Source organism: Carica papaya, chromosome 6 (genome assembly GCF_054855325.1).
Source record: "Carica papaya isolate Zhongbai chromosome 6, ASM5485532v1, whole genome shotgun sequence".
In the NCBI taxonomy this organism is placed as follows: domain Eukaryota; kingdom Viridiplantae; phylum Streptophyta; class Magnoliopsida; order Brassicales; family Caricaceae; genus Carica; species Carica papaya.
This window is the reverse complement of record NC_142314.1, coordinates 37065373-37090477: the sequence shown is the minus strand read 5'-3', so window position 1 is coordinate 37090477 and position 25105 is coordinate 37065373. Positions and strand designations below refer to the sequence as shown.

General features: G+C 36.5%; 1 protein-coding gene across 3 annotated transcripts in view; it reads right to left on the bottom strand.

The window, feature by feature from the left end:
- Positions 1–25105, bottom strand: part of GSL10 (glucan synthase-like 10) — a 57817-nt gene that overhangs the window by 26778 nt on the left and 5934 nt on the right. For all 3 annotated transcript variants that reach the window (XR_015821342.1, XM_088221911.1, XM_088221910.1), the window contains 16 exons: positions 20587–20683; positions 19408–19518; positions 19207–19332; positions 16307–16396; positions 16023–16120; positions 15812–15929; positions 15418–15543; positions 14722–14798; positions 14568–14646; positions 6876–6998; positions 6113–6212; positions 5892–6015; positions 5568–5757; positions 5355–5407; positions 4882–4942; positions 4695–4776 (listed from right to left, as the gene is read on the bottom strand). Coding sequence is in view for 2 of the 3 variants with exons in the window: in XM_088221911.1 (XP_088078037.1) it covers positions 4695–4776; positions 4882–4942; positions 5355–5407; positions 5568–5757; positions 5892–6015; positions 6113–6212; positions 6876–6998; positions 14568–14646; positions 14722–14798; positions 15418–15543; positions 15812–15929; positions 16023–16120; positions 16307–16396; positions 19207–19332; positions 19408–19518; positions 20587–20683 (1655 nt within the window). In the remaining variant the exon portion in view is untranslated. The remainder of the gene's footprint in view (positions 1–4694; positions 4777–4881; positions 4943–5354; positions 5408–5567; positions 5758–5891; positions 6016–6112; positions 6213–6875; positions 6999–14567; positions 14647–14721; positions 14799–15417; positions 15544–15811; positions 15930–16022; positions 16121–16306; positions 16397–19206; positions 19333–19407; positions 19519–20586; positions 20684–25105) is intronic.

The following is a 25105-nucleotide window of genomic DNA, read 5'->3' as shown; positions in this document are numbered from 1 at the left end:
TCATTAGAAAAAAGATAATGTTTCTTCTAAGAGAAATACAATATCTCCTTATTGATCAAAGAATACATATATAGCCTGGTATCTGTCAGTGAAGCTATCTTGTCCTGTTTATTAACATTACAAACAACAAGCACTCAGACTTGCTATACAAAACTTCTTAATTTATAAACATGTATAGATCATATTTCACATCAAGCAGAAAAGGATCAGCAAAACAGGGCCATCCTTTTGACAAGTAAATAAATGCCTGAGCCATTAGCCAGAGAGAAGCAAACAAAAGATCATCTTATCTCAAACCAAGTGAAGCAGTTGAACACCTTCCTCTTTTTTTTTTACAGAAAAAGAAATCCTATTGGAAAACAGAGAAGACAAAAAAGTTCAAGTGATGAAGATGAGTAATCCACTAGCAAAACATTCAAAATGAGCAGGAAGAAAGCAAAAACGAAAAGCAAAAAACTCAATAGAAATAACATCCCAATGCCTTTTTAACAAGTACAAAGAGATATCTCTAAAGCACTCCCTTGGAGCTTGTAGATGAATACTATACTATTTTCATTTAAGAAAAAAAAAGAATTTCTAAAGCACCCCGCGTGCCTTGACCTACAAAGAAGCCAAGAAGGTCAATCTGTCTAAAGTATAGGAGGGAAAAACTGATCCTTGAAGAATCTAGGCTACAAATAGTTAATCATGATGGGACCCCCATTCAACAAGCTGCTTATAGTAAGGATTATTTGCATGTAGCTTCCCTAGCCCAAAACAAAAACCACAGAAAGGATGTCCTTTTCCAAATCTGCTTCCTTGGGAAATCATCCATAATGTAACCTAACCTTAAGGAATTGGAATAAAGGACACAAAGAACAGCCCATTCGTTGGGAAGCTTCCTATCCAGCTTATCCCCATCACTATATTGCACTTTGAAGAAGCTGGGGGGCTAAAAGAGCAGTCATCTCCTACACTTCCCAGTCACTTAAATTTTGGCTGGAGGGAATGTGCCACTCAAGATGCCATTGTGCTCCACAAAATAGTCACCCACTTTAGGATCAAATGAAGCCACATTCCAATCCCTTTGCAATATATCCAAAGAGACATTTCTAAATTCCCACAACCAGCAAAAAAAGCTCCTCGCTAAAGCACCCTAGCTTCCTTGAATGAAACGTGAATAACATCTCGCTTGTTGTGCCTTAGAAACAAAAATGGATTCTATATTTTCATAATCTTTGCATCCACCAACTGCGCATCCTCGCCCGAAACAATTTGCAATCAAGAACATTATAATCTCCAAGTCAACCAAGTAGCACGCGAACCAATTTACCCCTATGTTGTTTGTTTGTTTGTTTTGTTTTTTTTTTCGAAATAACCTGGTTTGTTGTTTGCTAACCCAAGGATGTCAAACACCTTCCCGGCCAAGACAAGGACTTGTGGTTAATTGTCGGGAGCTTTGTTGGTGGAATGGAGAGCATAGTCACTTAATAAGGCACTAAGGGCCTAAAGACAAACAGCTGACAAAATAAGGGAAAAAAACAGTCTCTCTCAAGGACTGTCCTGATCAAGAGCAGTACCTTTACGGCCAATTTTTCTCATAACACAAAAGAAGAAACTTTATTGAGGTAGAAACTTTACTACCAATATAATGAAGGCAAATTTTAACCAAGAGAAACAATTAAGCTTGCGGGCTAGAAACAATTTGATGTGTCATGTATTCATGCATCAAGTTAAACAATAAACAACTCCACCGAATGGAAGAATATTCCCTAACCCTAAATTGCTGCCATAAATATCACCTAATATAGCAATAATGCTACAACTATTTAAGAAAATTTTCAAACATTTAAAATTCTAACAAAATACATAGTGCAATTTTCTGGTAGACATACGTCAAAATATTTATCAGACCAAGATGGTTGCTCTTAACATAGGAAATCATGCCATGCCAAGTCAAGTATTTTACTAACTTATAGACAATTGTCTTTGTGTGATACATAACAAAAGTTTATAATTTACAATTTCTAAATAAAAATATACAAAGGGTTACATAAAAAACGAGAGGAGTAACGACCAGAGGAGAGAGAGATTTGATTGGACGTTTTGACCAGTCAAAAGAAGACACATAGGCCGAGGACACTTGCATGACCATCCTCGTTGCCTTGGGGGGTGGTCAGAAAGGTCATTCAGGATAGAACATTTCTGGCCATCAAAAGCGAGATTTTTTGTCATCTTTGAGGGAGAAAATCGGAAAGACAAAGGGTGAGTTAGAATGGAAGAGGTTTTAGGGTTTCGACCTTTTTCGGAAAGAAGTGGCATGGTTGCTAGGCACTTTACATGAATTTCACTGGACTAAACGCGGGAAGGTTTGGGATCGGAACAATACGGAAAGGAGGCTCAACTTGTGGGTATCCATGGGCAGGAACAAGAGGGAAAGGTTCCTGATCTTCACAGAGGAGAAAGAGGAGGCAGTGTGGCGAATTTTCATTCAGGAAGGACCACAACCTGGCGGAACGTGGAGAATGATGAATGTTGTTATTTGAACAAGCGAGTGTCAACATACTTTGGTGAAAGGAAGGCAAATTCAGGATGCAGCTCTTATGGCTAATGAGGTTGTGGATGAGCTGTTATTCAAGAATACAAGGTGTGATTATACGCTGAGGAGATTGGATTTTTGAAACAAATGGAGCAGGTGGATTAACTCTTGTATCTCTATAATTTCTTTTGTGGTCATGGTGAATGGAGGTCTATCTGTTTTTCTCACGGTCTTCGTAGGTCTTAGACAATGTGATCCATTCTCTCCCATACTTTTTGTTGTTATCATGGAAGTTTTGAATAAAATGTTGATGAGAGCCAGAGAGTTGGAGTTGTTAAAAGTTTAAAGGTGGGTGAGGATGAGTATATGAAGGAGGTAAATCACTTATTTTTTGTTGATGACACTTCAGTATTTTATGAACTAGATGAGAGGGCAATCCTTAACCTCAAATGTGGTTCAATGAGTTTCCAAGCAGTTTTTTATCTCAATATCAACTTAACTAAGTCTGACTTGGTGAGAATGGGTGATAAAAGGAATACTTCTAGGTTGGAGAGTCATGGGATATAAAATTGTGGAGTTATCGAGTAAGTTCTTGAGGTTACCTTTGAGGGGGCCAAATATAAAGATGTGAGGATGTAGGATCCTGTAGCGGCAGGATTTGAGAGGAGGTTACCAGGATGGAAGAGAAAGCTCTTGTTAAAAAAGGGAGACTCACACCCACTAAAAGTATGTCAGTAAACCTCTCATTCTATTACATGCCTCTTTTGACAATCCTGATGACTGTTGCCAAGAAACTATAATCAATCCAGTGTAGATTCCTTTGAGGCAACTCTGAGGATAGGAAAAGATATCACTTAGTAGCGCTGGATGAGATCAAAAAGCCAATGTTCATGCAGGTTTGAGGTTGAGATCTTTAGTGGAGATGAATGTGGCATACAACGTGACTATGGAGATTTATAAAAGAAAATAGTATCCTATGATGGAGGGTGATAGTGGCGAAGTTCGACACTATGAGTAAAGGTTGGTCCTCTAAAATATTGACGAGACCACGTGGAAAGGGTATGTGGAAGAAAATATGCATGGATTGAAATAAATTCTAGGATTGTATTAGGTGGAGGGTTGGCACAGGAAATAGAATCAGCTTTTGGCAGAACGGTTAGCTTGGAAAGGGATCACTCATAGCTCAATTTTCTCATATCTATATTATTGCACAACACAAGGAAATGGCAGTTTTTAAGTCATTCAGAAATATTGGGAGGGAAAAGAAGTTGCATGTGGAAGTTATGAGAAACATCATGATTGAGGAATTAATGATTATGAGACTCTCCTTAATACCTCTCATTTACATCAATTAACAGAGGAAATGGCCAACCAATCTAGTGTCCCAATACTAGAGGGTCTTTCTTAGTCAGGTCCTTATATAAATATTTGATTAAGAATGATACCACGGAGACCAGTTTTTGGCAAATCTAAAATGTTAATACTCCGCCTAGAATTGTTTTCTCTGCATGAGAAGTAGGTTGTGGTTGCAATTCTTACTATTGACAAACTGATGAAGAGGAGAAAGATTTTCATAAACAGTTATTTTCTACTGAAGGGGGAGACAAAATCTTGTAATCATATCCTTCTTCATGCCCACTTAGGTAGAAGTTGTTAACCATGGACTTCCGAGTTACCGGAGATCATTTGGGCAATGGTTGGTTCTGTAAAGGAAGAGACTTGGGCCTGGAGGGGTATTAGTGGAGGGAAGGGAAGTGTGAGTCTCATTGCTCTTGCCATCTTTTGGTTGGTGTGGAAAGAAAGAAATAGGAGAGTTTTTAAGGGGGGTGAAAAATGAATTTGATACAGTTAGAGGTAGATAGTTCCAAACCATAGATTTTTCTGTTATACGTCATCCTCTTTATATAATGGAGGATTTGGGGACCTCATGGACATTCTGATTGACATGTAAATTTTTTTTACATGGGTTGGCACTCCCTTGATGCTTGTGAAATATTATATCATTTCATACTTTTTATTTAAAAAAACTCATGTATAAATAAGAATAATTTTCATAAAACATTACGAATTTTCATAATACTAAATGAAGCCTTAATAGTTCAATAGAATACAAAGTCGTAATTCTATGGTACATGTATCTCAAAGATTGATTCATATGACAAGAATGGTCGCTTACTCTTAGATACGAAATCATGCCAAGAGTACTCTATACGATCCATTGTCACAATTTTCTGTGTTGGTCCTACCAATGGCTTAATCTACAAAATCAAAGAGAAAAAAACCATTCGGTTGAAAAATAATGAAAAGGTTAGGAAAAAGAAATTGTTAAGCTTAAAGCCAAAACATTACAGTACACCGCTAACCTGGAGGAAGTACGCAAATGAGAATTTCGCACCCAACACAATGAGCCAGAAAAGCATATATCTGTGTTTACAAAACTTATTCTATAATGTTCTTCCGATATATTTAAAACAGGATTAATAAAATAAAAGAAATATATAAGAAATAAATATTTCTAAAAATGAAAATAAGATTAAAATCTAAAAAATTATCGGTTGTTTAGGAGTCAAAAGGTTTGCAAACAACTCCTCATCATTGAAGTGAAAGTCTACCTCCATTCCCCCTCTCTCCCCCTCCCCCTTACAAAAGTTTAGCAGAAGTTTATTTAGAATCCAAATAGCTATTCTAGGGTAAAAAATTACTAAAACTTATTCCTTCCCATTTATTTTCTATTCTAGTAAGCCACTCAGCCAGCAAATGCAAGGAAAATATTCCTCTAGTAGACAAAGAGTATATAAGTCAAGAAAAAGGTGGAAGCACACAGTCTAGAGATTACTTGATAAAATCACTGCTTCTCTCATACATGCCACGTCCAACATAGTACCGTTCCTGAGAAAAGCAAATAAGAAACAAACTGTATTGATTAATCAACATGTTAAACATAGAGAAACACAACCACACAAAATAATGGTAGTAGTTCAATAAAATGTTGATTTATCACATGCTTAACATTGTGTACAAATAAAGATGTAAAAATGAAGATGGAAACCTGGTGCATCCACTTGATGAAACGAACTAAAGGCCAGCGATCGCAACGATTTGTAATGCGGTGGCAGGCAGGAATACGCATCAGGAAACTAATAAAAAACTGAAGACCAGCATATATGCCTATAACCATCAAATACAATCGGAACATGACCGAATCTGAATTTGGTTTACTTTCTTCTTGGAGTGCTTTTCTGCATGGTGATTAAAAAAAAAAAAAAAAGATAGACAAACATTGAAAACAAGCAAAGAAACAGAGAACGCATAAAAAAAGCAATAAGTTAACTTTGGAGAGACAAAGGATTCAACAGAGTCAAAGAGACCATACATGTACAGGAAAGATATCAAGATTGACGCAACACCAAACCAGATGAAACGGAGAAAAATGCGTGAAACAGCTAGTCGTCTTGTTGTTGAATATGCACCATACATCATGATGACATCCAGAATGCCTACATCACCAAAGAGAGAACTTTCAGCAAGAAAGGAAGAATACTTCAGTGCCAACTAGAGTAAAACCCACAAAATATAGGTAGAAAAGAAACCCACTTTCGAAAAACTTCATCACAACAAATGTTGGACCAAGGCTGAGAACTTCCCGTATAGTTTTGGAGTTAAGACTACCATTGAATGCAATAATGGTGAGTCCCTAAAAAACAGAAGCCAGAATGATTAAAGATATTTATAATCAAGAAATATGGCATTTAAAGAATAAAAAAAAACAATTATAAACTTTTTTTAACATAAGCCTAGAGGGATGTAACTTTGAAAACAAGGGAATTGAACCCAGTCACAATTAGCTTAACCATGGGCATTTTGCTAGTGAGCTCGATAGCTCATGAAAAAACAATTCTAGATTTTAACCCAAAGTTTGGCCAATCATCATGGAAGATGCAATAATGTGGAGGAACTGGATGTGAGGGGAAGGATTATTTCGGGTAACGAGGAGCTGAGAGATGAGGTTAAGGCGGCCTATTCCATGGATCTTTACACAGAAGATTGCCTCTAGGAGGGCTACTCTAGATAATTTGAATTTCAACAGGTCGGGAGAGCAGGAAATAATGGTTCTTGAGCAGGAAGTCACTGAGGAAGAGATTTATGCAGAATGGTTCTTGAGTGGGAATCCCCAGGAAACATCATAGTTCTGGAATCTAACTCCTTTGAAAAAAAAAAAAGATTTCCAAATTACGTAGGTAATTGGCGAACTATCTAGAATAATATATGTGCACATCTTTAAAAAAAAAAAAAGAAACAGATATAGTGTCTACGATATTGTACCCCAAAATAATTAACATTAAGATATACTTCCAACCTGAAACATCATAGCAAGAAATATCCACAAACGGTGGAAGCTGTGATAAAGATGAAGAAATGTCCGATGCTCAACAAAGGAAGTTTTTCCTCGGCGTTTACCTCCACCACATTTAAGTGAATACTGCAAGATGAAAACCAAAGCCAAATTGAATACATTATAAGATTGATAAAAGGAGGAAAATAAGGCAACAATTCATGGGTACCAAAAAAATCCATGTACATCACTCAATTAATCCTTGAATTCTGTCACTCATTATAAAACACACGAGTCAAAAGGGACAGAAGATACCAAAAAGGATCACATTAAAACAACCTTATTTAAGCCAATTTGCTTATCTAGAATCCATTTTTTAATAAAAGAATTATTGCTAAGATCAGCGAAATAAAAGCAAAAAGAAGAAGGATACAAGAGAAACAAAAAGGAAAACAGAAAACAAGTAAAGAAAATAGAAAGGTCTCAATAGCCTCTCAATTCCTTCGCCTGACTAAACAAAGGCACACTTCCAAAAAAATGATGTCCCTTAGCCCACCAAGATGCAAAAAACATCACTCATCACAAATGAAGTATTGTATGAATTTATTAAAAATTCAATAAAAGTAGAGTATTGCATGCATTTACTGAAAATTCTAGCATTGAGCTCAACCAAAGGACCTAATGGCCAGCAAAGAGAGCATTGAGCCATAAAGCTTAAGCTCCTTCCTCCTTACCCAACCCCTCAAATGGATAGCAAAGAAAGCTTCAAAGGTTCAAGCTACTACACACAACTGACTAAGAAAAAAGCAGAGACCATTATATACTTGTCCAACATCAAACAAATAAACAAACTTTTTTTTAAATAATATAGCATGTATCATTAAGTGTAATCACCAAGGTGTTCAAACCTATGTACAAAAGTATTTTCAAATTGGTAAAGATATCAATAAGTTCTCCTAAATCTTCTATGTATTTACCCTTGGTTTTTTTGGCAAGGGTCTGAAACCATCGCTCTCGAATTTTGTTTTTTTTTTTTAAATAATGAATGTTGAGAATGGGATTTGAACTCTTAACCTCTCCAACCATATCCTTAATTTAACACTTTCGTACCACTGGGCCAACTCAACATATACATATCTCTCTCGAATTTTGTTAGTACACTCTTCTACCCTTTTGAAAACTCTTTTGCTTCTTTCTTTCTCGACACGCAAAATATTGTCAGAGGAGTACACCCCAAATATTTTTTCCCCTCACCCAATCTCTTCCAAGCTCATAATTCATCCTTCAGCAATATCGACCATAACCTAATTAACGTCAAGCAACCCATATACCATTAACCACAAAATTGTGCATAATTGGACACCAAAATAGCAACCCATATTCTCCATTCTCTTGCATAAACAGCACCAGTTCACTATAATTTTTCCTCTTTTTTTAGTTTATCCATAGTCAAAATGCACTCTCGACTTGCTTCTCATGCAAAGAGAGCTACTTTGGGGGGGCCTCCATCTTCCAGATCTGTCCATAAGGGAAACTATTATCCACGCGTTCTCTCTTAGCCAAGCATCTGTAGAAAGACCTAACAGTGAATTGCTTGGAAATGCTGAGTGTCCAAACCGATTGGTCATAATCCTCATTGAGTGAAACTTACTCCAACATAGTAAACAGAACTTCATATTCATTAATTTCTCAATCGTTGAGATTCAGCAAGACCTCCACGTGCCACTTCCTGCTTCCTTCACCGTCACCAAAAGTCTCTTTAAGAGATCTGTATTTATATCGAGCAATAGCGTAAATCTGTGAAAACTTGACTCTCAACGCTCTGCCTTCTAGCCAACAGTCCTACCAAAAACCAATTCTACTCCTATCTCCAGTTCTCCACTGCACACACTCTTGAAAATAGTATTTTCCCATATACAATCTTTTCTACATCCCTCTACCATGCAGTCTCACCTACACCTAGGAATACACCCCTCAGTATCATACCATCTCTCTCCTTCATAAATCGCCATACCCACTTCCCTTTAAGTACCTTGTTCATCTCTAGCATAGATCTCAAACCCAAAATCCCCCCACCCACGCTACTACTAAATGATATCTCTTTTTTTCCTCCGAGTCACCACAAAAGAATCTACATTGAATGACTTCTAGTTTCTTGGCAACACTTATTGGCATCATTACAAGTGACATGTAGTAAACAAAAAGATTGGATAAAGTGTTTTTTATGAGTCAATTGTCCTTCCTTAGATAGCAACTTTTCTTCCACCCCTGATAGCCTCCTCCCAAATTTTGTAATAACTGGATCCCACTTCTTCACATCTTTATATGTAGCACCCAAATGCATGCCCAAATAGTTACTCAATAGCCTCAACACCTCACATATTTACAGCCTCGCCACCTCTGCTAACCAATTAGTGTCATTTTCATTACTCAATCTTTTTTTTTAAATAAAAGTATGAGATTGTATTGAAGTAAAAGTGTCAATGGGGCACTGCCCATTTACAAAAAAATTACAAATCGATTAAACAATCAACTATAGAACCGAAATCATCAAAATATTCAATGTTATGTTCTAAAATAGTGGACCCGAAATAATAAAATCAGTTGTCAGTGATGATTCTAAAGTCACATTCATTTCCTTCGAAAGCACGATTGTTTCTTTCTTTCCAAGTTACCCAAAATATAGTGAGAGAGACAAGTTCAAAAGTTTTATTATGACAACTCAAATTTTCATTACCCAACCTTACCATCTCAAACTTTGTCAGGTTAATATTCAGGTTGGAAACAGCTCGAAAATACAATAGACCACATTTTAGATTGAGAACACAATTCACATCTAGTTGACAAAACAAAAATCATCCGCAAAAAAAAGAGGTGTAAACCTCCTCAGCCCCTTCCTCCTCTCCCACCTTTAGCCCTATGATCAAATTCAAATCTATGACCCTTTAAAGCACTTTGTTCAAGGCCTTAATAACAATAAAAAACAATAAGGGTGATAGTGAGTCGCCTTGTCTGATACCTATAGATGCCTTAAAGAACGATGAAAGTCCTCCATTCACCATGGTTACAAAGGAGAATGTAGTGATACAATCATTAATCCATGTTAAAATATTATAGAATATTTTTTGTATGTAATATCAAGATTACCTTCCCAAATATATTAACATAATTAGGAAGAAAATTAATAAAGTAATTTATGTTGGTTACCATATATGAATCCATCTATATGTATATATACTCCTATCATTATTTGAATAAAATATAAGAAATATTCAATATTTTCCTAACTCTTTACATAGTATCAGAATCAGGATTAGACTTTAAGAGATCATATTAGATTAAACCAAAAAAAGGGTTGAACAACCCATTCCCGGCACCAGCGATAGTCGATAGAACCGACCTCCAACCATTCAGTGTGCGGCAGGCGCGGTGGTAAAGCGGATGGAGGCCAAATCACGTATGGAACAGCAAGGAAGAGAAGTCAGGTTACGAAAACCTCCGTGGGCGTCTCGAACAACCACATAAAGACAGAAGAACAACTTAATGATATATTTACAAAACTTCTGAATGGAGCACGGACTGAGTATCTCCGTAATAAACTGACATGAATAATATCTATGTTTCAGTTTGAAAAGAAGTGTTAGAATATTATAAAATACTCTCTGTATATAATAACATGATTATCTTCTAAAATATATTAGCATAATTATGAAGAAAATTAATAGGGTAATATATGTTGGTTACCATATATGAATTTATTTGTGTGTATATATGCCCCTAACCCTATTTGAATAAAATATAAAAAAAATTCAATATTTTCCTAACTCTTTACAATCCACTTCCTTTATTTTACTCCAAACCTCATCCTTCTAAGCATGTAGTCCATAAAGCCCCAAGATGTGATCATAAGCCTTTTACATATCTAGCCTACAGAACACCTCATCTCTCCCTCTTGAAATCAAATCACCCACAACCTTGTTTACCACAAAAACTGCATCCATGATTTGTCATCCTCCCATAAACGTATGTTGACATTCCTCAACCACTTTACTCAATATTTTTGTCATTCTCCTAACTAGCACATTCGTTATAAGCTTGTATACACACCCCACCAAACTAATTGGTCGAAATTCCTTGATATTCACTGCTCTCTCCACCTTGGCTATTAAAACCAAGAAAGTAGAATGAAGTGTCTTCACAAATGAACCTGCCTCATGCATTTCTCTGAAAATCTCCACTATGTCCTCTTCCACTAGATACCAGAAATTTCAGAGGAAGTCCATACTGAAACCATTCGGACTAAAGGTTTTATCTTTCCAACATGCATAAGACCCTCATAAATCTTCTTTTCAAAAAAATCACTTTCCAGTGTGTCCCAGCTCGTCTCGTCTAACATGTTAAAAATTGATGTCATCTAACTTGGACTTCCATTCAAATTTCTCCCCATACAACCTACTGAAGAACTCTCTTACCTCTTGTCTCAACTCCTCATTTCCTTTAATTAGCCAATCACCAATCTCCATCCTTTCCACATAGTTACGTCTCCTATGGAAGTTTGTCACGCAATGAAAGAATTTGGTATTTATATCTCCTTTTATCTATCTTGCTCTAATTTTTGTCTTCAGGAGATCTCTTCCAATTGAAACTTTTTTTCCAACTCCACCTTTAGCATCTTCCTTCTAGCCATATCTTCTACTGATATAGCATCTTCCGTTCCTTTCTATCAATTATTGCAATTTCCTTAAACAAAGCTTGCGTCTCCATTCTCTCCTTCTTTTCCTCTTCTTGATACCAAATCTTTATTGCAGCTTTCAGCACCTTATGAGCTACTCTAAAGCTAATATTGCCTTCAACCTCATTGCCTTTCCATCACTCTTCAGTCTTTTCACAGAAACATTCACTTTTGATCATTTATCTTTAAATCTAAAACGGACCCCATAAAATTTCACCCGACCTAAGAGATAGGAAAGTCATCCAATAGTTTTGGACAAATGTTTGGAGCCTGGATAGATGTTGATACCAAGAATCTATTGAAACGAGAAAACACCAACCTATTTTATTGATTTGACCAAGTCCACTTACCTCTAACGAGAGGTAGGTCTATAAGATCCATTATGTCCAAAGCTTCTTACATTCATATGCGCAACTCCTCGAGCAATGATTCTCAATCCTTTCATAACTATTCAAGACCATGCTAAAGTTCCCTCCCACTATCCATGGATATTCCCATTTCTGACTGCACTCTTGAAAATCATTCCATAATAGGCTTTGCTCTCCCTTCTCCTTTATTATACACTCAATTAAACACCCATTTTTCCCCAGTACTTCGTTCTTCAAAGAGACATGAGATAAAGTATTCTCCACTTATAAGCTCCACACAATTGATAGTATCCTCTTTCTAAATAACCATAATACCACCCAACATACCTCTAGTTGGCAAATCATTCCAACCCACTTCTTTTATTTTTCACCGACTACGAATGACCTTCTCTTGAATACTCTCGATCTTGAATTCCTGCAAATAGATGATGTCTAGTTTCCATATGTTCATGCATCCCTTAATTACTTGCCACTTCTTATAGTCATTCAACCCCCTTACATTCCATAAAATTAATCCAACTAAACATGAACTAATCTTTAATCATGATTCCCCCCTTCTCTTTCCCCTGTTTCTTACATTTTCACAATTTTTACAGGTCTATAGTATTCTTAATTCCCTGGAACTCTCTATTCCTTACTTCTACTTTCCTCTCATGGCTTGCCTATCTTTCAACGCCTTCTCCTGTCGTCTCCTTTCTATCTCCATCAATAAATCCATCACATTTTCCTCCAAGATGTCAAAGGATACTCTTAGTAAGCATCTAATCCATTGAATATTTTGCATCATTCAATAGGAGTTTTCATTTTCAATCCTATCCTCCATACCTTCACCTCTCTCCTCCACGTGGTTTCTCCTCCCTTGGACCCGCCTCTATTTCTTCACATTCCATCTCCTCTCCTCCATCTATATCTTCCGTTGGGAACACCGCTAGACACTCAAGAGCCTCTATCTCCTCCAGATCTCCTCTCTTCAACTATAACATCTTCTATCAAATCTCTCTCTTTGCATCAATCTGCAGTTCGCATGGATTTGGTGGTCTCTAACTCACTAACTACCATCTCACAACCCTCTACGGCAAACGGCATCCTTTTCCCCGCCTTTTGATGCCCTGACTCATCATTGTCTATCTTCTTCTTCGAGTTCACCTGATCTTTCCAAGTCAACCGGATTTTTCGGGTCGCAGACCTCTGCACCCATCTTAAAACCTGTCACAGCCTCCTGGCCCATCTACTAAATCCAACTCGTATCCCACTACTTCTACCATCACCACTTCCACTTGGGCCCGCTATGCCATATTGGGCCATCTTATGGATTGTCTATGGCTAATTAAATTTCTATCAAGACGAGTACTCCCCTCTGTGTTTCTCTTTCACCCAAAACGCCTTTGCCCTATGTCATTTTGTTCCTTCATTCAAATTTTGAATTTTAAAATTCAAATTTAAATCCATTCGACCAGTTCCTCCTTCAGATTCTTCTTTGCTCGACTGTGAAACTCTGCAATGTTCTGAACAATCTCTGGAAAACTCTCCTTATCTCCTCCAGCCTCACCCTGATTTTTATGTGACACCTCAAACAACACAGATAACTTGGCTCTCCCTCCTTCAAAGTTTTCCGAGAAACTCACTGTTGGTCGACCAAAATATCCTTACCTCTGTGTGTTGGTGCACACTGTTTTCCAGCTATTTCTGCAACTACCGCCATCTTTCTCCACCAACTTCCTGCTTCCTTTCCTTCCAAGACAAAAATATGACGGATCCCCTCCCTCTTTTCTCTATGAGCACAAGAAGCTATTCCCCTCTATTCCTGCCTAACGCCACCCACAACTCATGGTTTCTTCGTTTCCTGTTTCGTCCTCAATACTATATGTCGTTCACTCAGTAGAATTCCTCCAAAACCTTCATCAACCACTCAACTTCCTCCTCCCAGAAAACTATCGAAACCCTAAATCCCTTTCAGTACTTGCTCCATCGCATACGTTCAACTTTCCTTCCCTTGCTTGTAGTGTCAAAATCCACCATCAAGAATCGCCGCTTCCCCCTACCTACTCTTTCCATTATCTATTATGGCGCCACCTATCGCCAAAAAGCTACTATTTTCCACCAAAATCGTCAACTTCACTGGCCCACTAATTCTCGTCGAGTCTAAGCAACATCACTCTAGTTGAGATTTCCAAGCCTTATGATTTTTTTCTTATTTGAATTAGGAGTTTTAATGATTCCTAAGTATATCAAATGTGGCAAAATAGCCCCAAAATTATTATATTCCTTCTTTTCAAATGACCCAGAAAATAGTCGAGAGATGAAAGCAATAACCTCTTTCATCAACTTGCCACCCAACGAGATAACCATTCCAAGGCCATTGTACCCTTAACATTACTTAAGGGTAGAACCTCACAACCTTGCCTCAGGGCACAAAAGAGTAGATAGTTAGCGGACTCATTAAATGACAAACAAATTGATGGCCATCCACAACTAAAACTCTATTAGTTCCCAAAAAGTTTTCAAAAAGTTAATTTACTTGCCTACATTCTGTAACTCCAGAAGTAACAGTAAGTAACAAAAGTAATCTGATTTCAGAAAATAGTATGCAAATATCAGTGGTTAATAGTTGCAAACCTTTGGCCTTGCTGTTGGTTTTTGGAAAAAAGATGAACTTCTGCGCCATGGCCAACTGAGTTCAAAACAATGAAGAGACCTGGAACAGGGAAAATAGTCACCTAACAAAGACCATGAAACCTGTTTAGAAAACATAACTGTGCAGGCAGCTTACCAAAAGTACTCATTAAAATCATCATAGTTTCTCCAGGCAGAATGAGGTGCCCGACCATTATCATTGTTTCCAGCTTCCTGAAGTTGTTGTAGATAAATAAAGAATTTAAATTTAATGTACCAGAAGACCTTAAAATTGGCATATAATGCATGACTAGACAACTTCTCCAACAAGAGATACCATCATAACCTCAAATAAATAAACAGACTCATCACCATCAATGCAATAAAAGTAGTTGCTCCAGAAACACAACAAAAATTGCAAAAAAGAGTTTCTTACATGTATTTCTTTAAAGCCAGGGCCAATTATGCAATTCATACAACATATTACTAAAAGATGCTTACAAAAGTTGGCCATGAGACTGAAGGTTTGGATCTTACCCTTCAGTCAGCATTTTTAAAAGAATGTGGAGCAAGAGATCATAAATTTTCTTTTTTCCCCTTAATGAAGGAAAGAAATATTACTAGGGAGAAAAGAGAAAGGTACTAAGCAGGGTACTTAGATCAATAAGTTTGGTCACTAAATTTTATCTTCCAAAATGGGGAAAAAGTGCAAAGTATGAAATACTGGTACTAAATCAAAGATACAAAAGAGACGTTATTGCACCATAAAATTCCATCTAAATCTCCATAATACAATCAAAAGAAATTCAATCAAATAAAATAAAGAAATAACATAATCCTTAATGAGACATACCGCAGCAACCACCTCATAAAGTGGAGCGATAACTTGATCAAGGAATGAGACACCATTCTCTGAAATGCAACTATTTGCCGGCTGTGCAATTTGCTGCCTTAAAATTTCATCCATTTCTCTTACCATCTGTATATTGAAATATTTACACTCAAAGCCAGTATGAAACAAGAAAGACTCTTAATGATGCTGGAGCCTGACAAGGATTTAACAACCAACACAGCAACATAAGGAACAACCTAGAAGCTCTAGAGCTTTGGAGGAACCTTCATTGAGAGATATGAACTTAGAAAGCAAGTATGTACAAGTTTGCATAGTATTCTCTATATGTGTATGGCAGAGACCATTAACAAGATGACCAAGCACCAAGCAAGTCATAAAAGCGTATTCCACTTACATGGTGAAATATGTAACATAAGCATTCTGGAAGAAATCTGATGTTGGAAGCTTCACCCCATATGAGAAAGTACAAGGAAACAAAAAGTACTTTCTTTTCCTTCTCAAGAGCATCCAAACTACGAATCAGCAATAGAAATTACAGTGACTCCTGATAAATTATATGCATTGAAGATCCAAAAGAAAATGACAGAAGGTTTGAACATCCATACTTGCTCCAAACAGGTTGAATACATAGGTAGTTACACCACTTAATATAATTTTCCAAAGACTTCAAGAATACATTTTGTACAGCAGCCTCAACCAATTTCTGGATAATCATTAAGATAGCAAATCAGACTGAAAGCTGAGAATGGCTACATAAGAATAATTAGAAAACTTACAAGAGGCTATAGAGCATCAATCAACCAAAAAATATATGTGTATATATTCTTAAAACGGCATAATAACCAGCCTGTATGGCATGTACCAACAAAATGGAAGACCAACGACTTACAGGTTCAGTTTGTTCAGGAATACCGAGTCGAGATTGCTCATTTGAAAGAAGGAGAACAACATGCTCACGCTGATTAGCCACATTGTCTTTCTGAAGTAAAAACAAAAACGAACAAAAAAAAAATATCCTCCTATGTAATAAATTCTTTTACTGAAAGACAAATATTATTGAGAGAAAAGAGCATGAAAAGAGAGGATAAGTATCCTCCTACCAAATGAAAGACAGTAAAATACAAAATAAATATATCAGGCAGTTGTCAGTACAGAGCAGCCTCCTAATTCCTTTGAATATTAGACAAAAGCAAACCCCTAAAAAGACTGTGGATTAGCTAACGAAGGCGCCAAGAAAAAATCACCCCACCTCAAATAAATTTGCAGAATTAACACATCGATTGTAGATCCTAACATTACAATCCAGGCACAACAACACAACACAAACAAAAGTCACCTTGCTGTAACATTCTGTGCTGCAGATTCTGCAGACAACCCTTCAGACAGCTAGGTAAAAATACTTCAAGGGCATAAGGAAAACCCACCATTCCCCTATAACCACACATAGGTAATTTCGCCATCTCGTAATGCAAAACAATGGCTATTTGTCTCTCAGACACGAAACAAATCACAGAAATGACAGGAAATACAACTTCGTTACATCTGGAGAAAAGTATATGTGTCAATGCAAAGCTGTGAAGCCACCACATAGTGCAAGAACGAGTGAAATAATTTCTCCCACCACTCCCCTGATGTTTGCTTCACCTTTACAAGATGCTTTCTCCTCATTATTTTTGTCTTGCATCTTAATCTCTGCATCTCTCACTATTGTCAGGCTCAGTTTGGAACAGCTTGTAGCTATGGTTTTCCAATGGAATAACATTTTGTTACCAAACTGAAAAAATTAGTACTTTTGGAAAAGCTAAAGTCAAATTTATTTTTAACATATATAAACACAGAAGCAGGTTTTATATCCTTTCCAACAACTGCTTCTGCTTTTAAGGAAATATCTAACATGGTTTCCCAAAATTATCCTCACACAAGTTTGTTAATTACACATATATCCCTAGTTATATTAAAGCTAAAAAATTAATTAATCAATATTTATTAATATAACCTCCCTCATTGGAATGCTTCATATGTTCACATATAGGAGGCGTACGGGTGTGGAAGAAAGCATGACCCTTATGACAAAGAACGTTGTTCACATGCTTATGGACAACTTTTCTGGAAAGAAACCGTTGGATTTTTTATAATCTTTTATAGAAAAACAAGCTTATTAAAGTAAGAGCAAAAGGATAGAAAAAAAATAAAAGAGGATGAGAATTCCTCTAGAGATTACAAATAGTAGTACGCCAAAAAAATCTAAATAAATAAAATTCACAAAGGATATGCAAAATTAATGACCGAAAATAAAAATCTCCCAATTCCGATAGAGTTCAGAAATAGACAGTTCAGAGAGGATTTTTAGATAATTGATCATTCTCGTTTGATATGTTATAGGATAAGATGACTTTTTTGCGTTCCTTATGGGCCAAAGCACATGGGAAATTCTTTATATCTCTCTCACTGCCCTTTACAGGAATTGGGAAGCAACAATCATTTGATTAACTGTGGTTCCATTTTGCCCTATGTGCTGTTATTTATGTCTTTTTTTTAACTAGGTTTCCTTTCATGGATTAACAACTATGTTATTTGTTTTAATGTATAACAATTACGTTATTTATGTTATTTGTTTTAACAATCATTACTATATGGTGTCCCTTAGCGTAGAATTATGGAATATGGCGTATGGATCGTTAAGAATTAGCTGGGTAATGGTGCGCAATGTAAAGGAAGAGAAATGGGCATGGAAGGGTGTTAGTGGTTGGAAGAAATATTTGGGTTTAATTCCCCTTGCAATCTTTTGGATGGTGAGGAAAGAAAGAAATATAAGAGTTTTTGAAGGAGTGGAAGAAGAGTTCGTTTGGTTACAGCTAGATGGTTTCAAACTCTGGGTTGTTGATCACGGGTCATCCTTTGTACTCTATGGAGAACGTAGAAACCTTATCGATATCCTAATTGACATGTAAATACTTTTATACATGGGTTACTACCCCTTGGTGCTAGTAATTAACGATACATACTATATTTTTTATTTAAAAAAAAAAGGTTCCCTTTAAGTTGGATATCTTATCCGATGTTTTTGTATTCACTGCTTTTATCTCTTAATAAAATTTCTTTTTCTATCCACAAACAAAAAATTAAATTAAATTTCTCCTATTTTTACTTTTTTTTTGGTACTTCAGCATTTAAAAAACCTTTTATATCATTAATTTAAAATAGCAATTGTTCAGTTATATTCACAACTAAAAAATAACAATTCAATTAATATATATTTGTTAAAATCTAATAATAATATAAACTAAAAAAATCAAACTAATCATCAAAATTATTCAAATTTCTTATTCTATTTTTATACCCTTCTTAGTATTTCAGTATCTATTAGTTATTTTCACCAAACGGAATAGTATCTTCTCTTCAAAGTAAGAGCACTTTCCATAGCTAATTCCAACAAAAAGAGAACAGTTTCTCTACTAAGAGCACTTTTACTGAAAAGTTATTTTAACAGAACTTTTATCACACATGGCACAAGCACTAGCCCCTACCAAACAGGCATTTATTCATGTTAAATTGTTCCACATCAATGTTTAATGAGGATTCAAAGTTCTATCCTCACTCTTCCACATCTGTTTTATTTAAAAAATGAGTTCGTGAAATCAAGCTAAACTCTCTTAAAAAGAATGAGAATCAAGTTTCCTAATTTGAACTAAATCTCCTAATATTACCTGTCGGACAACTCTCCACCAAAATGTCATATAAGCTACTAGTTATAAGCATAGGACAAACAGAAACAACAGTCATACTGACCTGAAAACCAAAAACATACTGCAGAAAATCGAGCATATCAGCATTTCTTGTGCTAGGAATAGGAAAATCGACAGGTAATTTTGGTAGGCCTCGGTGGTATTTTAATGCTGATACTGCTGCTCGCACCTGACCAGAAGTTTTTGGCATAAAGCACAGTCAAGGAAAAATATAAACCTCTGACCGGAAATGGAAGTGATTTACCTCAGGAAAAGACACTATAGCATTTGTTATAGTAGGAGCATCCAAGGGAATGACGTTGTAAGCAATTAGGTCCTCAGTCATGGCTGCATCTGATTCAATGACCCGTTTCAGCTGCATAAAACAAGTAAAGAATATTATATAGTTAAGCAAATAAACTAAATAAACAAAAAACAGGCATATTATAACAAAAGTAGAAAAAGAAAAAACTTCTAGAAACAAAAAAAAAACATGCGATGAGCATGTAAAAGAAATAAAGCTTCTTTTTTCTTGAAAAATAACACATAGACCAATTCAAAAACAAGGAATCTCTTGTTGCTTGGTTCTAGAATGCATCATATGTTTTCAAGAGTCCTAGTTTTGGATGCAGAAATTAAAATCAGAAATAAGTCAGAGTTAGCTTCAATGACTACAATTCATTAAGACTGATAGTTTCCTCAAAGCATTCTTTCAACAGGAAGTTCGGCAACAGAATTGAAAGAGAGGAAAAACTTCCAATAGAAAATTCTCTTTTTTGTAGAAAAAGACATTTTACTGAGATAGGAGAAAGAGAATTACACAGCTGGAGACTAAGACATCCTCCTCAATAAAACATACAAAAACGAAAGAAAAACGTAGGTATAACATGCTCCTCATGGATAGAGGTGAAGAGAAATGTTTCAAAGGACTTTGTGCGGAGGAAAATGTCCCAGTTATGGTGCTTCGGCCCGTAAAGATGCCAAAAATCTCTCTCTCCCACAACTCAGTATGGAGGTGTCTGTTGTTGAAGACTCCAGATTTGCGAGCAAGCCATATACACCACAAACTTGCAAAGATAACACCTTGCCATGATGGATTGGCTACTTTCCTCATACCTTCCCCTTTAATAGAAGTACTCAGGAACCTCTCCACTGTTGGAGGCACCACCCGGTCACAAGCAAACAGACTAAGAATATCTTTCCACGGCTTCCAAGCAACATCACAGGTGTAGACACATAATCCCAAAGCATATGCATTTTCTATTTCTAGATGTTAGATTTTTCTATCTCTAACCTGGTTTCTACAACAGTAAGTAATTCATTAACAAAGAAGTTCTAAAAAAAGGAACACAAGCATTTTCCTGAACCATGCTCTTATTTTACTGTGTCAGATATACAAAGCAACTACCATTAGAAAAGCAATTTGAAAGATCATACACCAAACCTCTTCAGGAATTTCTTCGGTCAGCTGCTCCAATACCATCCCTAGAACTTTTAGAGTTGCAAAAACTCTCTTCCTTTTCACTGTTTTCTGCTCCAACCTGAATTTTAATAATTGCAAGACAGCAGATTAATAAGAGAAACAACTCCGAAAAATTCTTTTTCTTGAAATAAACAGATCAAAAATCTTATTAACAACGGCACCAAAGGGGTGCCAACCCGTATACAGAACTCTGAAAAAATATCTTATCCCTAAAACAGAGATAACACAGCAAAATGGTCAAGAATATGAGCAAGAAATCACGACCAAAGGAGAGAAAAATAGAGAGAGGGAGAATGTGTATGTGTATGTGTCTGTACATGTGCATTTGTAAGAGAGAGATGGAGAAACAGCAAAAAAGATACTACAATTCAAAGAAAAAAGACATCTGAAGTTACTCTAAGACACCAAGAAAGAGAAAGATATGCAAAAAAATTTCTTGGTCAAATTATGTACAAAAAATGGAGAAAAATATAGAAATTCCAAATCGGGCAACAAATTTACCCAGAAGTTTAGAATTTATACTCTTGTGCTATTAATAAACAAAATAGAATCCTCCATTCCACCATAAGAACTCCTTAGATTCCTCTCCTGGCAGGCCAAAAAATTTTGTTATTCTCATCTCCCAACTTCAATGCATCCACTTTATCCTTTTCGTTGACTGCAGAAACTTTTGGATGGTTATATTTACTCATCTCTGTAGTCATAGATTCTAAAACTACATCTTTTATGCCATTTGTTTTTTGAAATAAAGCTGAAAGTGATAATTACTGGCAGTCTCATCATGTTAAACATGTCAATCATAAAATCAAGGTTGACTTAGCTATAGTAACGTGACTAGTTCTGTGCTCTTTCTTTATATTTTTCGTTTTTCTTTCCTTTTCTTTCAGCTGGATATCTTATCCGCTATTCTTTTTGTAATGCTTCATATCTTATCTTAAAAATATTTCTGTCTATCGAAAAAAAATCAAGGTCGACCTAGAAGAATATGTGTCGACATTATAAGAACTCTTACAAGAAATGTACCAATATCTAGTACATAGAGAAACTATTACAAGATTATGTGTCGCCTAGAAGAACGTGTCGGAGTACACAGAGAAATATACCAATACCTAGTAGGAACACTCACTTATTTATCTCGATAGAGCATATGAAGTGAGTATGATTAGTCAGTTTATGTGTGACCTCAGAGAAGTCCATTAATGGGCAACTCGTCGAGTGTTGCAGTATCTCAAACAAAAACACCAGTTACATGTATTCTATTGAAACGAAATGGAGGTTTAGTCCTTGAGGCATATAAAGATGCCAATTATATTGGATCAATCATTAATAGGAGGTCAGCCTCCAGATATTGTACAGTTCTTGGTCGTAACCTGGTGACATGGAGGACTAAAAACAGACTGTGGTTGCAAGAAGCATAATTTCGGGCAATAGCTCAAGGAGTGGATGAACTGTTATGAATAAAGATCATCTTTGAAGATTCAAAAATTAAGTGAGATGGTCTGATGAGTGTTTATTTTCATAATAAGTCTGCCATCAGCATAGACCATAATTCAGTGCAAGACATTCAGGCAAAGCATGTCAAAGTTGGTAGACACTTCATGAAAGAAAAACTAGAAGGCAGGTAGATTTGTACATCTTACGTGCCTATACACGGCCAACTGGCTAATGTACTACAAAGGATCAATTTCCAGTGTTTCTGAGCATTATTGCCAAGCTCGGTATGAGAAACACCTATCTACCAGCTTGAAGGAAAGTTTGAAAAAAGTAAATAAGTGTAAATAATTTTCCTCTTCAGTAATAAGTTGTACCCCTAGGATTAGACCTATTTAGTTAGGTGTCTATTTTGGTAGAATATCTTATAAATTATGTGATCCCAAAATAATTAAGTTTTATTTTATGTAGCTAATAATTATATGTGTAACCTCATATAATTATTAGTAACAAGAAATATGATTTTCCTACATGCAACAATATGAACAGAAAGACTACGTTTCAAAAAGTCAAAAAGGATTTGCAAGTAAACCTACTCGAAGAATCTAAAAAAGCAAACCCAACAATCAAGCCACGTAGAAGAAGTTTAGAGCTCAAAAGTTACATCACAAAGGTCATGTCAATGGATTCACAGTCACTACGTGGATGCTTGAGGCAGCTATAGCATGTGCTGTGAGTTTTAAAAGTATTGTTAAAATAATTGTTCACTAAAAGTCTTTTTACTCAAAAGTTATTTGATATTTATAATAATAACTGTAAAAGGTATTGTCACTTTAAAAAAGCAGAAACTATATATCTACTAAAAATGATTTTTAAGATTTCAAGTATAAATTTTTAATTTTTTGTTTGAAACAAAAGCTAGTAGGTACTTTGCTAGACTGTATGAGGAAGAGTATGATTGGAGACCATGCTAGGACGGTATCAATTTTAGCTCACTGAACGAGACCAATAGGTTGTCTCAGGAAGATAGATTCTCCAAAGAACATATTTTTGAGGGTTTCAGGACGTGCAAGAAAGACAAGACGTCGGGCCCCGATGGGTTAACTATGGGGTTTCTTCAGGAGTTTTGGCATGTAGTGAAGAGGGATATTGTTGACTTATTCCATTAGTTTCATGCTGCTGGCTCTTTTGTTAAATCCTTGAATTCTATTTTTATTGTTATTGTTCCTAAAGTTGGAGAGGCTATTGATATAAAGGATTTCAGGCCAATAAGCTTGGTTGGGTGTGTCTACAAATTAATAGCCAAAGTCCTTACAAGGAGAATGGCAAAGGCCCTACATATGGTTATCGGTGAACGTCAACATTCCTTTGTGGGAGGTAAGCATATTCTGGATGCGATTTTGATTGCTAATGAAGTGGTTGATGATCTGTTGAACAAGAAGAGGGAAGGCATCTTATGTAAACTGGATATGGAAAAGACTTATGATCATATGAATTGGGGCCATGTGGATTATATGCTCATAAGACTGGGTTTTGGAGAAAATGGAGAAGATGAGTTAAGTCATGTGATGGTTAATGGAGGAGGGTCATCGTCTTTCTTCTGGACCTCAAGAGGGTTTAGACAAGGGGACCCTCTATTCCAACTTCTCTTCTTAGTGGCTATAGAAGGACTGAATAAGATGAGTCACCTCTTCTCTTATAGAAGGACTGAATAAGATGTTACCAAAAGCTAGAGAACTTAATTTGTTTCGTGATTTGTGTGTCGGGGCAGGGGATATAAGAGAAGAGGTGACTCATCTGTTATTTGTTGATGATGTTCTGTTACCTTGTGTTTCCGAGAAGGAACCGTTACTGAATTTGAGGTGTGTTCTCATGGGGTTCCAGGCAGTGTCAGGGCCTAACATCAATCTGGTCAAGTCTGAGTTGGTTAGATTAGGTATGGAGGAGGATTTGGCGAGGATGGCTAGTGTTCTAGGGTGCAGTGTGTCCAATCTTCCTATCAGACATCTGGGCATTCCTTTGGGAGCTCACTATAAAGAAACAAAGACGTGAAAATCAGTAATCAACAAGTTTGAGGGCAGACTTGCTGGGCGGAAAAGGGGTCCTCTCTCTGAAGGAGGACGACTTACTCTCATTAAAAGTATTCTATACAACTTACCTATCTATTATCTTTCTTTGTTTACCATCCTTGTTAGTGTTGCAAAGAAATTGGAGACAATCCAATGTAGGTTCTTATGGGGTGATGTGGAGGATAGAAGGAAACTTCACTTAGTTGCATGGAAAGAACTCAAGAAGTCTATTGGACTGGGTGGTTTGGGCATTCGTCCGTTAGTTGAAATGAACGAGACTCCACGATAAATGGCTCTGGAGGTCCATGAAAGAGGAGGGTGCCTTGTGGAGAAGGATCATATCGGTGAAGTTTGGGGTGGAAGGGAATGATGGTTCACTTGTGTGGTTTTGCGTTCACATGGGAAGAGTCTGTGGAAAAGAATTGGGGGCGGGAAGGAGAGGTTTCAGCATTGCATCAGATGGAAAGTGGGTAGGGGGGACAAAATTAGTTTTTGGGAAGATCAATGGATTGAAGGTGGCGCGCTCAGGGAGCAATTTCCCTGGATCTTCAGCATTGCTCAGCACAGAGAGAGATTTGTGATTGTTTTATGGGAGTGGGGGGAGGAGAGGGAGGTCGGCAGGTTCTGGTCTCTAGAAGCTTAAATGACTGGGAAATAAGTGAGTATGAGAAGCTGTTGGGAGCTCTCTCGTGTATTGCACCAGATGGCAACAATGATAGTCCTCAATGGAAGATCACTAAAAATGGCTCTTTCAAGTAAAATCTTGGTACAAGTGGCTGTCTAGAAGCGACATCGAGGCTGATAGCTTCCCCTATAAATAGGTTTGGAAGGTGAAAGTTCCTCCCGAGTCTTTTTTTTCGTTTGGGAGCCTGGTAGAGAGTGTATCCTAACTATTGATAAACTAAACTAAAGAGGTGGGGGACAATATTGGTGAATATGTTTATTTATGCAGGAGAGCTTAGGAGACTTGTAACCATTTG